At 33.9% G+C, this 17,081-nt stretch overlaps 1 protein-coding gene across 3 annotated transcripts in view; it reads right to left on the bottom strand.

Moving 5' to 3' along the window:
• The window catches only part of LOC150110524 (transmembrane anterior posterior transformation protein 1 homolog), a 222,130-nt gene that overhangs the window by 28,060 nt on the left and 176,989 nt on the right, over positions 1-17,081 (bottom strand). For all 3 annotated transcript variants that reach the window (XM_090399604.1, XM_090399611.1, XM_090399621.1), the window contains 2 exons: positions 11,157-11,216; positions 6,843-6,988 (listed from right to left, as the gene is read on the bottom strand). In XM_090399604.1, the coding sequence (XP_090255730.1) occupies positions 6,843-6,988; positions 11,157-11,216 (206 nt within the window). The remainder of the gene's footprint in view (positions 1-6,842; positions 6,989-11,156; positions 11,217-17,081) is intronic.

Here is a 17,081-nt window from a genome sequence, read left to right as displayed (position 1 = left end):
TGTTATTAAGAATAAACATAAAATACACCTTGATTTATCTAAAATTTGAACAGGGTTTTATTATACATGAATATAAATTATCACACAGATATCTTGCCAGTGTGGTTAGCCAAATGGTTAATGTATCCAATCAACAACTAACTGGGTATAGTTTGAATCCCAGCAGGGATATGGCTGTTAATCAGATTATCTTTAGGAGGGAGATGAATTTCATTATTCAGTTCAAGACCATAAGCACCTTTCTTATTGGAGGCCTGAAGTGGTCGGAAAAAAGTTCCTACTTGGTACCTAGAGCAGGGTTCCAGATTATGTAAAATATAAATAAAATAAAAACAATAAACAAATCCTTTGCCCATCTACAGTACTAATGTACCATAAGTTTGCAATCTTTCATTGGTCACATAAAACTTCCATGCAGTCTAAAGATTTATTGTGGGAGGTCTATACTACCATTATTCACAAGAATGCCTATATTACACATTATTTTGCCTTAAACTTGTCATAAGGCTGCTGCTGTAACTGCTTGGTTTGTGGACATAAACGTCACTGCACTTGACTGGCCCCCACAGAGTCCTGATCTCAACCCTAATGAACATTTGTTGGATAAACTGGAGTGTCAGATGAGGACAAGGGACATCCACTCCACAACAGTCCAAGACTTCATTACATGCTTACAGGAAGAATGGTCCAAAATTCTCATTAATCACTATAGCATTCATCACAGTGAAAGAAGGTCCTGCATTTTATTAAGGTGGGTACCATGGCTGTTTATTCCTCACACTATGGTGTCCATTGACTGCTTTCCAAGCAGTGTATTTCCCACAATTTTCATTTATTTCCAGTGATTTCCTTTGTTGTTTTTAGTTCTACTTCCTGAAATTTTCCTTTATTGTTTTCACTTCTATTTTTCATTCCTTTTGTGTTCTGAAGTCTGTGTATGAATTTTCATTTCTTTTTCTCTCGATAGTGAAATCATTTGCTAGGAATTTCAGTTTGCTATTTTAAGGTTTTCAACTTTTACTGTTTGTAATAGAGAGCTTAAAATAGTGTTGTCTTTATTGTTTTAGTTCTGTTTCCTGAAATTTTTCTTCATTGGTTTCACTTCTCTTTCCTGTAATTTTCTTTTTTGTGTTCTGAAGTCTGTGTTTCCTTTTCTCCTGATTCTGACATCATTTGCTAGGAAATTTAGCTTGCTATTTTGAAGGTTTTCAGCTTTTACAGTTTGCAATGGAGCTTAAAATAGAATTGGTTCTATAGAACCTGGGCCACCACTTTCCTGCAGTTCATTATACCACGTCATTTTGTTATTGTGGTGTTCACTATAGTTGCATCTACTGAATATAAAATAACATTTAATCATAGACAATTCACCAAAAAAACAATTTATTAAAAGGCAAGTTATTCAAAACCTACAATAGTGACAAATCATCAAATAAACAGTTCAATGAAAAATGCATTATAATGCAATTTCATGAAACCAGGACACAACTTGTGAGCTAAAGTGAGAAGTAACTATAATAAAAAGTATTTGTATCAAATAAATATGAAACAGTCTTTTTGATATAAAGCTGATGCATAATTTGTTCCACACAACATGCAACTAAAGCTACATCAGCATTAATGACATTATTCTTATAAATATTTTCAATATTCTTCTTCTTCTCATGGCTTTAGGCCACTGGCTTGTTCCAGTCTCATGGCATCATTTTCTTGATCTTCCAATTCTTTTTTTCCATTCCCATTTTTGTTTATATTTTTAATTAATTGATTTTATATTCAGGAATTGTAAAATTTCTGAATTTGTTTTATGGTTCCACTTGGTAAACCTACCTGTTTTTCTGAGAAATTTTATTTCTACTGTCTGAATCCATTTTTATGGTCCATCACTTCCATATAATTAGGTTGGTTTAGACAGGACATTATACAGCCTGATTCTGGTGTGTTTTCTACCAGGGATGGCTTAAACATATTATTTATTATGCTGTTTACTTTAACAAAATTTGATATTTTAACATCTATATCTTTTTCATCTTCATATGATAAGTCATATCACAGGTATTTGAAAGTATTTACTTCTAATATTTTGTTATCTATCACTTATTTGGTTTTCTCCTTTGAAAGCCATTATTTTTGTCTTTACTTTTGATATTCTCATAATATATTGTTCTGAAATTTAATTTAATGATTTTTATCAATCTCTGCAGATCATCTTCTGATGTAGCTAATACAATTTGATCATCTGTAAATAATAATGAATCTATCTTTATTTGCATATCAAATAGGTTATGCTGTTTCCAGATTTATTTATTTATTTATATTATATATATATATACTGTACGCCCATAGATGCGAGACCCTTCGACACTTCTGCGCATGAAGAAGGAGATCCACTCCAATATTAGGATAATCAATGTTTCGTGGGATGAGTATATATTATTATACATCGGAAAATTAACTTTTCTTTCATGAAAATTCTAGTTCTTAAAAGTGGTAACTATTTTGCTTGTACAACAGTTGGAAAATTTACGTATAAAACACGTGATTTCACATGTTGGTAACCAATTCGTACATCTTTTATTTTTTCCTCCCCTTCAGCATGAATTGACTATTCTTGGGACATTGCCAAGCTATGTGATATTTGTTCTAATTTGACTGCTATTTTATTTCCAATGTATATTTCTTCAATAGATAAGGGCTGGTTTGGTATATTTAGATCAGTTAATATTTTAAATAACTTTTATCTATTAATTTTATCAACTCTTCATAATCAATGAAGGCCACTTTTTTTTTTCCCATTTTCTCTTCTCTTTTTGATAATAATTTTAGAGTGAAAACTGAGTCTCTGCAAGATCAGCCTTTTTTGGAATCCATTCTGTTCTAGTAGCTTGTCCTCTACAGTACTGTGTAGTTTCTCTTTTCATATTTCTGCATATATTTTGTAACCTGAATTTAGCAGACTAATTTCCCTATAGTTATTGCAGTCATCTTTATTTCCTTTTTTATAAATTGGGATAATCAATGCTTTTATCCAAGAGTTTGGAGCTTTTCTAGAAATCCAGACCATGTTAATGAATTTCAGAAGTCTTTCATTAAATTTTTCACCTGCATTTTTGTACAGTTCCATGTTTATATTGTCTTCTGGTGTTTTCTGATTTTTCATCTTATTAAATTATATTTTTTTACATTTGACATAATATTTTCTGTTAGTCATTCTTAGTTGTATATAATTTTACTTCTTTATTATTATCAATCCAGAGATGTTGAAAACTTAACCATTTTTCTAAATCTACTGTTTGTATTTTTACCTCTTCTTTTATTTCTTTGTTCATGTATTTTTATTATTTTATAGGTTAGATATATATGGGGGCTTAGATATATCCTTTTCTAGTTCTATGAAAAAATTGTTCCATCTCTCTCACACTCCTTGCCCCCCCCCCCAGTTCTTGTTTTACAATTGCAGTGTTTCTTTTGTACTCTATTTTTACTGCTACTGGAATGGTATTTTTTTTTTGTCCTAGTTTCATAGTCCTATTTTTCTATTCCATTTAGTTTTTATTCCTAAGCTTTCTGTTGCTGCTTTTGTCAGGATTTGTTTCAGATTTTCCATTCTGTAATATAATTTGATTCATGTACAATTCTTGTTTTTTATTCAGTGCATTTTTGGTAATGTTGCCTAGTATGGGGGATCTAGTAATGAAGAAATTTTGTAACTTGGTTGATAGTTATTTTCAACTTTATTTATTTTTAGCCAAATTGGTTTAATAAAATTTTTACCAATATCATATAATGTTCAGAGTTAATCCAAAGCCTCAATATACTTTAACATCCAGGATTAACCTGGCTTTAAAATTTGTGATATGTAGTCAATAACTGATTTACATCCTCTGGCTGACCACTGAGTTCATTATTTGACAAAAATATCATATCCATTTCCTGGTATGTACCTTCAAGTGGTATTCAGGCTACTACAACAGCACTAGATGATTAAGTTTACATTATTATTAATCTCTTATCAACAACTTTCCTGAGCCTCCGTAGCTCAGTTGGTATAGATGAAGCCCTTTGGTTAGAAATACCTAGGTTTGATTCCTGTCTGTGATGCGAGGTCTGGTCTCTTTCGACGAAAGGTGAATTAGACAGTCTCACGTGGAGGTGGGTTTTTTCCCACCTGGAAACTCAGTTTTTTTTTGTCCCCAAGAACAGGCAAACCGGCCATGTGAACGCGCGCACACACACAGATTACAGCCAGGAATACTTAAGACCTAACCACTATTCATCCTAATCAACTCCCTCTAATTTTATCCGGTCCCAAGCCTGGATAAAATTAGGGGAAGTTGAGATGTTGACGTACCTCCCCCGTAAAAGGGGGCTCACAGCCACTGTATCATCATAATAAATAAATAGAAACAACTTTCCTACAAATCAGTTCTATTACTTGCCAGCACTCCAATATTGTCATATCTATATTTCGTTTCTATAAGGCATTTGTGATGAATCAATTCACCTAGTCTTTGGTCTTCCTCTGGGTATTTTTCCTGCCATCTTGGCATCAAACATCTATTTTGCTAACCTTTCCTCATCCATTCTATTTAAGCGGCCATACCACCTTAGATTAGCTCTGCTCATACATTCTTGAATGCAAACAATGTCAAGTTCCTTCCAAGTCTTCATTTTTAATATGGTTCTGCTATTGATGTCATCTGTTCAGGCCCTTAATTTTTTCTCAGAACTTCTATATCTGTGGTCTCTAATCTCTGATCAAGTGCTTCATTTCTAACCCGACTCTCATATCCATAACTTTAACTAGCTTGAACAATGTCATGTATACTGCTAGTTTAGTATTTTGGCTAATTTCTCCCTTATTTCATACAAATTTATTCAACTGACTGGAGTATAACATCATCTTCATAAAGCAAAGAGCTACGTTTGATATCTTTCATTCTAATATCAGATTTATTGCCAATTTCTTTCATGATGCAATCCATGTAGATGTTGAATAAGAGTGGAGATAATGTGCATCCTTGTCTTACACCTGATTTTATATCAAACCATCTTCCTGTTTCTTTCAATTCTGTCAACTTAATACACAAATACAGACTATGTGTTGTTCTGTATAATGTTACATTTACCATATATAACTAAGTGTTTTGAAAAATTTTCTCTGGGCTTCTTGTTGTATACCTTTTCCAGATCTACAAAACTTATATATTGTAGACTGGCTGTTGAAGTTTTCAGGTCATTTTTTTTTTTATTTTAATGGTAAAAACTGCAAAAATTTAGTTTATTATGATATTTCTGACAATAACACATTGTGTTAGGGACCACAAGATAGCAGCACTTGTTTGCAGTCTCTTCACTCGATGCTGCTTAAAATTATTTGTGACAGTCATGAGACAGCTATATATATGATTGACTGTTGGTAGAGATTAAACTGTCCACTCAGTTTCCAAAAGTTATATAGGTTAAAAAGGACTTGCCTACTCCCTATAAGGAAATAAAAAAGCCATTAACCATCTCCCCTACCACCCTAGTGGATTCCAGGTTAGTGACATTATGTTTAGAAATGTTATATTACCTTAAACATTAATTCTGAATTTACGATTTCATACTCTTCTGGTTCTTTTCTTTGTCTCCTATTACAGTTTGTGTATGTACTTTTTCAGGTTGTCATTTTGTGTTTTATGCATTCTGTCATAGATGCACAAATTTCCCACTATTTCCTTAGTTCTTGTTTCCTATGATTGCCTTTATGTTGTTTACAATTTTATTTTGCATTATTTCCCGTGATTCTTTTGTATTATTTTCTGTAATTTATTTCTCACAATTTCCTTGGTTATATTTTTCGTAATTTTTTTTCTGTCATGATGTATTGAATTTTAAAAATGAAAGCTTTATAAGTTAATTCAGTTAATAAATATTAATGAACATCCTGTATTATATAAATGGGGATATTATGTAACATGAACCATACAATCACCATTAAGCTTCATGTGTCAATTCTAGACTAAAGGTGGAGGAGGAGGAGGACAGACAGATACCGAGAGATGGTATGTGCACACATGCAATCCAATGTAGTAATGGGCAGGAAAGAGAAAGTTTGGGTATTATAGTCATGCCAGTTATATTGGTGTAAGTAGCAGAGAAACTGCTGCTTTACTGGAAGGAGGAGGTGTTCAGCACAATAGTGTTATGATTATTGATATATGATGATGATAGATGTTTACAAGAGTCATGTAGTCCAACAAACAGGCTACAATCCTATTAAAATGGCAGTACAATATAAGTGCATTATGCATCAGTTCCTTTCCCTTTTTGCCCAGAGGTGTAAAAATAATTATCGGGTATGACATATCCTGACGTCGGTGTGGAAAAAATAGAACTGTTACTTCCGCACTGATGTCAGGAAAAGGATGTGGCCACAGCAGCAGGCCACATTCAGCTGAAAAACTCACATGAAAGTTCTTGTTAACACTGCATCCTAAAAAGATTTGATTCTAAATCTTGTGGTACTACAGTCATTCTTCCAGTCATGCTATGCAAGTACTACATCAGTCAAGTAGTAATGGTGGTATGAGATCTTCTCTTCCTCCCCTTATAAGTGCATATTTCTGTGTTGAATGATTAGCACACCAAAATTCCAAAAAATGTAGAAATTTATCCATCATTTCAGTGGATTATGTCAGTGAATATTTCTTACTAATAAAATTTATTTTTTCTTTTGGATAAACTGGATCTCCCATAAATCCCTAATCTAATTATTGGAAAATTTCTGTATATGCCAGTTTTTTTTACACCACACACACACAAAGAGGGAAACCAATAAAGTATAAACCTATACTTACCACAAGTATAAAAGAAAAAGGCAAAGGATGCTAGTTTTTCCTGATACGGTTATAGAACCACTTATAACCCTGAACACTAATGCTCCTAATGGTAGAGGAATAAATCCCATTCTTCTGGATATTAAATCTGAGTGATCAGAATATGCCTAAACAGAATGGAGAGAGAAAAATGAATATTAATCAGAAACTACTTTAAAAGAACAATGACTGTTTCTTTTCATCAGCATTATGATTAAATTATTAAATACAGCTATTTCTTGAATTATATTTCACAAATAAACCTAAATTAAATCTTAACCAAAGCTCCAATACAATAAAGAAATTGCAATCAAAACAATTACATAACAGGATTATCTTGCAAATATTCTCAATCATTATGCTAGGAAGTAAGAGAGTAAAATCCCAGAAATGAAAGAATATTGAAAGTGCTGGGTGAGCTAGAAGTTAATAAGGCTGCTTGAATGGATGAAATATCACCATGATTTTAGGGAATGTGCAAAACAGTTGGTCATGTCCTTGACTTGGTTGTGTAAAGAGGATCTTGCAATGGGAAAAGTACCTAAGAATGGAAAGAGTGTAGCTAAGGTATTGAAATGATTGGTTAGGAAGAGCAAATAGGACTAGACTGACAAACAAGGGATTCTTTATGGACATGGAGGGGTTTGTGAATAATAGGTCTTGCTTTAGCAATCTACTTGCATTTTATACAGTGAAAAATGTGTTGGTAAAGGGAGACAATATATATAGTGATATTTTTGAACTTCATAAACACTGTCACAAGATAAATAAGTTGGTGTACAACCTGGAGAATATGGAGTTGAATGATGGATTCATTAGATGAATAGGAGACTGGGTCTCTAAATAATACTAGCAAGTTGTATCATATTATACCAGCAGTGTCCCAGAAAAGAATATAATCTCCCATGATTTCTCAACTATTTGTCATAAAAATAGGGAGAAAATAACATTTAAGTTTTTTTTTGGGGGGGGGGGGATGAAAGAACATTATGAATAAAATATGATTTTGAAAAGATCATATCTCATGAAAATTTGATGATTGCATATCATGATTCTACATTCATGTATGAAGTACTTTTAAAGGAATGCACTAAAATATTTGGATTATATATATACATATATATATATTAGATACTCTTTTCTGCCATGGCACTAATGAATGTGGCAATTTCTAGAATAATTCCATGATGAACATATGCAGATTTAGTTTACTTCCATTGTATCACTCGTTTTTCCAAACCATATAAATTAAACAAGGATGACTGTGTGTGTGTGTGAGAGAGAGAGAGAGATCTAGTGTGCGTTGATTTCTTCTCCATGGAGCAAAAATGCAATGCAGAAGGGGGGGGGGGCAATCTTCATGCCCACTATTTCATTTCCTTTGAATGGATTGTTTTATATCTTCTGAGTCAAACATTTGCATTGTAACACATAGCTGGACAAATTCTTTGATGTGGAATCATTTTCCGATTCCAGTTTAAATTCTCCCCATTAAGTAAACCTTGGTATATGTATCTTATACTCTTGTCATTTGACAAACTCTCCACTACGTCAATCAACAACATTTCACAGAAATCAATTGCTGCAATCATAAATTCTAATTGTAAAACTCACTATTGTCTTATTTCTTGCAAAAAAAATTTTTTTTCTAGTCTAAAAAATTTTCTTCTAGTCTAGACTTTCAACAACAATCTCTGGACATGAGATTTCTCTTCTTAGGATAATTTTGCCCTCGACTCTTTTCTGGCAAAAATATATTACGAATATTGCCTCCTCAGCATCCAAGAAATTCAAATTTTCTCTTTTACTTAAGATGTCAGTATCTCCAAACATCTATTAACTTTATACGAATCACAAATCCATCCAATCATCAAATATTGCTCCCATATTTGGAAGATAGTACTTCTAAGTAACTCCTAAGTTTAAAATTCTTGCCTCAGTACAGAAGGTCTTCTTCTTCTTCTTCTTCGCGTTATTCCCGCTTCCTATGCAGGGTCCGCGTGTTACTTAGATGCGACTACTTGTTAGTACTACTCCCAACCGACCTGTCGCCTGGTCTGCCGCTGGGGGGGATATATTTTTGACTGTAGAGGTGTATGTTCACGGGGCCGGTTTGCCTTTTTGCGGGATGAAAAACGCCAGATAAACTGGCGGAAAAAACCCTACTGACCGCGCCCAAGACCGGCTAACTTGGCTATGCCTCAGTACAGAAGGTATTTACAGATATTTCCAAGGTCAATATTCATCAGAATCAGCAGTGATAAATTCAATCATTCATCTCTAAATCTGTTAAAATCTATTAGTTTCTGCTTTCTCCTCAACTTTCTTCCCATCTACAGTACTAATGTATTACAGGCTGATCAATCCTTCCTTCATGTACAGAAATATCATAAAAAGCCTATCCATTACATTATCTTGTTTAGGAGACTTGGCATTTTGCTAATAGAACGTTCTCTCACTTTATTCTGCACAATCATCAAGCCCTCTGTTTTTTTACTTCATGTACCACCATTATGACCTCTTCTACCTCACAGTAAACTGAATAGCAAGCCTATGCACAAGTGTTACTCCTTCACCTTCCAAAAATTTTCTTTTCATTTCTGCTGGTATGTTGCTATTCCTACCCTCTATAGATGATCTATAAATGATGCACTTTATAGAAGATCAAATATCTTACTTAAAATAACAATGAGGTTCCATGTTTAAAACTGTGAATTTAATCAGCAGAAAAAAATGAAAATTAAATAAAACACTGTGGATACTATTTTTATAGCACTTCTATCTATAAAAGGTTGGACATTACTGCAACAGGTAGCAAGTGGTAAAAAATACAGAAATATTATGCAACTTTCACAGTGGAATTTGACCTCCTTCTCCAAGCCTGTTAACAGCAAGAAGAGAAGGTATTCACTTAATCGTCCAAGTGAGCTACATTTTATATACTTATTCTCCTCAACTTTCAGAGGAGATGAATGAAAAATAATGACAAGACTTCAGACTATAGCAGAATGTACAGCATGGCTGAAAAGTATCTGCTCACACACAATGCTTTTGTGACCATTTTCTGAAAGTATACAACTATTTTTTTTCACAGGAAAGCAGTAAAGTGCATGCGAATAAGCCATGCAAGTCAAGGTTTCATAAAGAAAGCTATAAGGTTCATAAAAATAGAACAATATTCCTGCTTCAAAGAGTTTGCAATCATAGTATGGACTGTTGGTGATGTTTACTGGATGCAGTATTTGGCAATGATGCATTATCACACTGAAAGATCATGTGGTGGATGTACATGTTTTGCCCAGGTTGCAACATTACATATGATATGCAAATACACAAAAGACAACCCACTATCTGAATATTATTACCAAAATGAAAGAGAGGGTAACCCATAGAATGCATATATATAGTAACCACAGGAATGCTGCATTCTAGCTGCTAGCAAAATTTGAGCAGTCTTATGAGCCAAACTGAAATGGCAGCTGAAACAAATGTACCATCCATGTTTTCCATATATGAAATTTCACCAGTATGAAATTTCATACTGGTGAAATTGTCTTTTTGACATACTGTCTGGTATATGTCTGGTGAATCTGTCTTTTTGACATACTGTCAAAAAGACAAATGCTATCAGTTGTACTATGCAATCCCAGAAGGCTGAACCCAATGTGGAATACTACTGAGCATTTCTGCAGTAACATTGTGTCAGTGTCATGAAAGAGTACCTATTTGCTTACTGGTTCTGCATCATTTGTGCTGTCACAGTGCATGCCATTATAGCAAGACTAGCAAAACACTTTTTTTTTCTTTTTTTTGTCATGAAGACAGTGAAAAATTAAAATATTCTCTCCACTCTCCAAACATTACTATATATGATTCAAATCTGTTCCTGATGAAGGAAATAAGGCAGTTTTAAAATAATTAACAAGAATCAATTTACTGATGACACCTGTTGCCAAGGGTGACTATATTCAAGGTACGTAAGGCTATTTTTTGCTGAAATAAAACTTTATATTTCACAAGTTGATACTACTTTTCACTTACCCATCAAGGTTGTTTAAAAAGGGGACAGTAAGGAAACCCTGAAGAGACAAAACCACACACTAACATAATAGATGCATTTCCTGACCAATAATAAAACTGGTCAGGAAATGTTTCAGTAAAGAAGTGATTTATGAGACTGCTATAATATACTATTGTGAACTTCTCATCTTAGAAAGAATTATTTTTAAATTACAGATCTGACTTCAGAAAAGTAACTTAAATGACTGTTTTACATAATTAACATGAAGTACTCACATTCTTCAGTTTACTGCTGGCAAGATCATATGCTAAACTCACTGTATAATCTTTGTAAACCTGTAAATAAGCAAGTGTTTTTTTTTTGATATTCTTAAATACAATTTCATTTTATTATAATTCCAAATCTTACTCTGTAAACAATTTTTTTATATGACAATTATATGCATTAACAAAGACTTTTAACTTATGGATCTGAAAATTGGGTTAGAAATAAAACACTTGACCAAACGCTAGAGACCACAGATATGAGTCCTGAGAAAGATTAGGGGCATGAACAGATGGCATCAGCGGCAATATCATATTAAAAATGAGGATATTAGGAAAGAACTTGACATTGTTAGCAGAGCTAATCTCAGGTCATTTGAACAGAATGGGAGAGGAAAGATTAGCAAAACAAGTGTTCTCTCCCAGGTTGCAGGAAAAAGACCCGAAGGAAGACAAAGATATAGGTGGATTGATACAGTAAAAAGTGCCTTAGTAGACAGAAATTTAAGATCTGATAATGTTGAAGTCTTGACAGATAGATTTGGAGGAAAATTGTAGATAGGAAGTCAGTAATGATGTTAGTTTTTTTATGTAGTACTATCATATCTTGTAAATCCCTTGAGGGTACATGTCAGGAATTTGATGATGGTGATGATGATGAACAAAGACTGTTGAGCAAGCATATATCAATTATCAATACTGATAACTGATTTTACAATAAGAAAATGTAGCTCCACAAACCAGGACCAGCCTTAAAGAAGCAGTAAAATGCAATAAACCAACAACTGCCTTTGTAAAGGAAACAATATGACTGCTGATTCCAGACAAAAACAGGCTAAACTGCCAGCATCGTTGGCTGAGTGGAAAGTGCATCAATTCTTCAACTAATAGGCTGTAGGTTCAAATCCCGCTGTGGACAGCAATGTTTGCTGATGTCTTTGGAGGGGGTTTGATGAATTTTATCACTTATGAAATCGTTATCCTGCTTACTGGAGGCTCAAAGTGACATGGCTTGTGGATTATGAAACCCATTAAGCCTAGACAAGGTACAATAAATGTACAATAGGTTCACAATGTCCAGTGAGTATATTCACATAAAAAAGCATGTGAAACTGAAGTGTTTGTTAACTTACTTATTGATATCTCATTGTAAGATCAGAAAAACAGTATATTTTCAAAAATCTTACTTAAAAAAAAGAAGAAGTAAACACTTAAGGTTTTTCTTTTTAAATTCTCATCATTAGCACCATATATATAAAAAAATTAAGTTCATTACAGTCTGTTCTAACCTCAGATGCCATGGCAAATCTTCAATGGACAATATGGTTTCCTCATTTGAATTTACAAATCTTAAAAAAAAAAAAAAAATCAAGACACCCGATCACTCCCACATTGTATGGAGTAACTAAAGTGCATAAACAGACATCTTCCTCTGTCTGATAGTGGATGGCAGAATCTCATAAACATATTTTCTTTCTAAACACTTATCAAACCTTCTCAAGCCTCATATCAGATATTCAAACTCCTACTTGAAAAACTCAACATATTTCATAGAGAAACTTTCAACCATACAAATTACACTATTACATATATTAGTTGGTTTAAACATAGTTTAGTTGCTTACAAATGTTCTTTATGGAAGAATCAATAGAGATCCATATAGAAATATTTCCTCCTGATATCAGTTTCCATGTCAACTTTTATCATCTCTGATCCTTTTAACAGTACTCTTTCATCCATTTCTAAGCTTTTTCAATAGTCTCAAGAATATTTTGCAACCTTCCTGATATTTATTTTCTATGTTCTTACCAGTCTCCCCATGACTTTTGATTAGCTAGTTTTACACAGTGCATCACTTTTTTAAAATTTTTCTCTGCATTCTCTATTATTACAAGTTGACTTGCCTGTCAGGATCTTCCAGAACACTTTCTTCTTTTCCTTGACTGCCTCTTTAACTTCCTGAGTCTGCCTGGAGTTCTGATACTTTTTTTTATCCTCAGACAATCTCACCACATGCCTCTTGGGATGATTGAATCAATGTTTTCTTCAGGGTTTGTCAGTGAATCTCCAAGGTCTGTTTTTTTTCAACCTCTTTCATTTTTTCTTCAATAATGTTTGTGTATTTGAAAGGTGCTCAACCCTTATTTGCTTTAAACCTTCTTTTCAGTATGAAATCCTATTCAACATTAAATGCTCTTCCAATTTTGAATCCTCTGTATACTTCATGTCCTGAACAATGGAAAAAAAAGATCGCTATCAACAATAACATAGTCAATGAGACTTTTCTTATTTCTTGCATTTCTCCATGTGAATTTGTACATATTTTTATGTTGGAACATGGTTTGTAATAACTAGTCCATGTTCTGAACAGAAAATCCAACAGGTGCTTATTGTTATTATTAGCTCTGCTCTTTTCTTCTTCTTCTGCTAGTTCCAGTTCTTTTTCATTGATGATGCCAATCTTGAACTCTGCTAATGTTGGTATTTGTTTCTGTTAGCCGCTTTTTTGCTGATCACCTGTTTCCTTTTTCATTCTGTCAGCTGCTTTCTCTAATGTCTTGGAAAAATTCCTTCCCTTCTTCCTTAGTAGAAATCATCTATGGAACCATGAGCACAAATAAATCTCGCTGCCCAATTCCCCACAGCACTTGACACTGCCTGCCATTCAAGAAGATTATCTTTATATGTAGTATTGAATATTATATTACTACTCCTTTTCTCTGATTGTTATTGCCTTTGAATATAATAACTGCATTTGCTGCTTAGAAGGATTTCCTTTGTTCTTGTCTTCTTTGTTTCAGTAACACCTATTACATCGAACTGGCTTATCTAATTCTTCTGCTACTTACAGTTCTTTTCCATTGATGGTGCCAATCTTGCTCTGTTGATGCTGAGTTGGGATCTGTTTCCAGCAGCTGACTTTGCTGATTGCCTTGATGAAAGCAATGGAGGCAGGAGGTCTTGTTTAACCAGGCGATGCCCCAGCAAGCATGAATTTGTGTGTGTTGTACCATCATTATGCATTGTGGTTTAAGACAATCATCATCAAATTCCTGACACGTATCCTCAAAGGTAGGATATTATAATAGTACTATATGAAGAACTTACATCATTACTAACTTCCTATCAAAAAATTTTCCTCCAAATCAATCTTATCTATCAAGACTTCAACATAGTCAGATCTTATATTTCTGTCTTCTAAGGCACTTTTTACTGTATCAATCCACTTATATCTTGGTCTTCCTCTGGGTCTTTTTCCTGCCAACCTGGAAGAGAACACCTGTTTTGCTAATCTTTCCTCTCCCATTCTTTAAGTGACCATACCACCTGAGATTAGCTCTGCTAACAATGTCAAGTACTTTCTGAATACTTTCATATTATATTGATATAATATGAAATATATCCCTAATCTTTCTCCGAACTCTCATATCTGTGGTCACTAGTCTTTGGTCAAGTGTTTTATTTCTAACCCAGATCTCAGATCCATAAGTTAAAATTGGTTTGAACACATCTTGTATACAGCTAATTTAGTTTTAAAATAATTTCTCTCTTATTCCATATCAATTTATTCAATTGACTTCCTACCATACCAGCTTTGTTGATTCTGTTGTCTATTTCCATATTTAATTTACCATCTTCATTAAAAATTGTGCCTAAGTAGCTGAAATGTTTTACTTGTTCTATAGGTTCTCCATTTGCAATGCAGTTGATATTTTTAATGTTTCTGACTATTTTCATTGTCTTTGTATTGTCAGTTGATCAGTTGCTGAATGATATTTGCAGAAGTTAGACTGTGTTCTAGAAAAAAGGTTGTTTCTCTCCAGAAACCATAAAAGACAATAACCATTCTCAGAATAATACACAAGCAGCTAGTCAGATTAATTGTTTTGCCAAGAATCCAGAATCATGTTTGCCCAAAAGATTCTGTTGAATTGGCATATCAGTTGATCCATGGTAGATGGTTACAGATGTTTGATCATCAAGAAATGGATATTATCTGGACCAACAGCAGTTGGTCCAGTTGTTTTTTGCTTTACACTTTTGGACAAGGAACTCTGAAGGATAAGAAGATATTGCTGATGCTTTGGCAAAAATTTCACCAAGAATGTCAGCAACTGCTGTTGGGTTGGAAAGCGTACATTCCTTATTCTCAAGGATGGAAAGTGGGTAGTTGCCTTCATTTTCCAGATTTTATCTCAGATTTCTTTGTTGTTGATTGTACTTGTTATAAAAGAGGTGTATTGGATCCAGAATTTCTTTTGGCTCTGACAACATGTGTCTTACTTGGGTATGCATGAAGGCAATGAGGTTTGTTAAATATCTGCAGAAGATACTCTAAGCTTTCTTCCATGGTTTCTTGGTTGCTTTTTATCACTATCACATGATTCACTGCATCACTGAAAGGGGTGAGTTGACCACTGCAGAAACAAATTCTGCTAAGGAAGAGAAGGTGAGCCAGTCGGCTTGCTTGATTTTCAATTGTGATATCTGTGATGTAGTATGTGGTCCAAGCAAAAAAGTAGATATCACAGGGAAATGATCACTTCAGAATAAGTTGTCATCAATTTCCCACTTAAACAATGGGAAAAAGGGCAGGTGAGCAAACAGTTAAGTCAATAACAGAACTGAATGTTGAGAAGGCACATGGAAGGTACTGCTTTCTGTGTTCAAGAGAGGGATAGAGACAGATTATTGTTGTCGAGCATATGCTCCCAACAACTCTTCCTCTGATGTTAGTTCAGGCACTATCCCACAGAGTGTTGTGTCTGTTTAAATCCTCAATTAAAAGTAAAGGAGATGGCAACTACAATGTATCATCCAAGTCATTCTGAGCGATGTCTGTAGGAGGAGAAGGTAAGTAGATGCAGTATAATATAAGAGATCAGACTGAAAGTCAGTTGGCAAGTGCCTTTATGTTTGTATTAAGCAGGACTTGCTGGAAGTGTGTGTGTGTGTGGGGGGGGAGTATGGTTATTTACAAAGATGGATACTCCTTCATGGCCAGGTCCATCTCCTGTCCTATCCATACAAATGATGACTACATTTCATGATACAGGATTGTTCTAGGAATCAGGCAAACTTTCCTGCAGGCAAGGGCATATTAGTTTATAATTCTGCAAAAGGGCCTTGATGTCATCAGTATTTTGTTGTCATGGATTCCATTGATGGAATCCATGACAATTCCATTACAGACATGTTTTTATTAGCCTATCTTTTTTTTTTTTTTTTTTTTTTTTTGAAGAGTTGTGAAATGGCAGTGTCCATCATTTCTTCAATAGAAAAAACATCCAAGACATCATCAAATTGGACTCCCTCTATTGCAACATTTCTCAGAGTGTGGTCCATGGCCCAGTAGTGCACTGTGCGATTTCCAGGTGGGCTATGAGAGAATTTTATTAGTAAATAAATACAGTACACTTTTTATCTCTTTTTAAATTTTCAGATAGATTAAAATATATTAAAAATCATATTAATTAAAAGTTTTTACATAATTCATTTAATTTCAGTACAATAACATGCAAAATATTTTGCTACATGCTATATATCTCAACAAGTGTATATAGCACATAAAATCAGCCACACGTGATGCCATGATAGACTGTGAAATGCTCTGAGAAATCCTATCCTATCCTAATTTTTTATTGAAATATATTAAGGTTGTGTATGTTATGACAACTACTTAAATTTTGCACTTAGGGGCAGCATATGACGGCTCACTACTGGTGATAAAATATGACCTAATGATAAAGGGCAGAGCATGGGTCTAGAAAGCTACTGAGTGATACTATTTGTCTAAGTGGGCCACAGCCAGTAAACTTTTTATCAAGGCATTCATTTCAGTAAAATTATGGAGACTACAATCATGTTAGGAATAATTACTTTAACTTCCTTTCATATTAAGGTCATCATCTGGAGCACACACACAAAGACAAGCTA

The sequence above is a fragment of the Typopeltis vanoorti genome, chromosome 1 (genome assembly GCF_054136105.1).
Source record: "Typopeltis vanoorti isolate ZY-2024b chromosome 1, IOZ_Tvanoo_1.0, whole genome shotgun sequence".
Taxonomy (NCBI): domain Eukaryota; kingdom Metazoa; phylum Arthropoda; class Arachnida; order Uropygi; family Thelyphonidae; genus Typopeltis; species Typopeltis vanoorti.
This window is presented reverse-complemented; position numbering and strand designations above follow the sequence as displayed.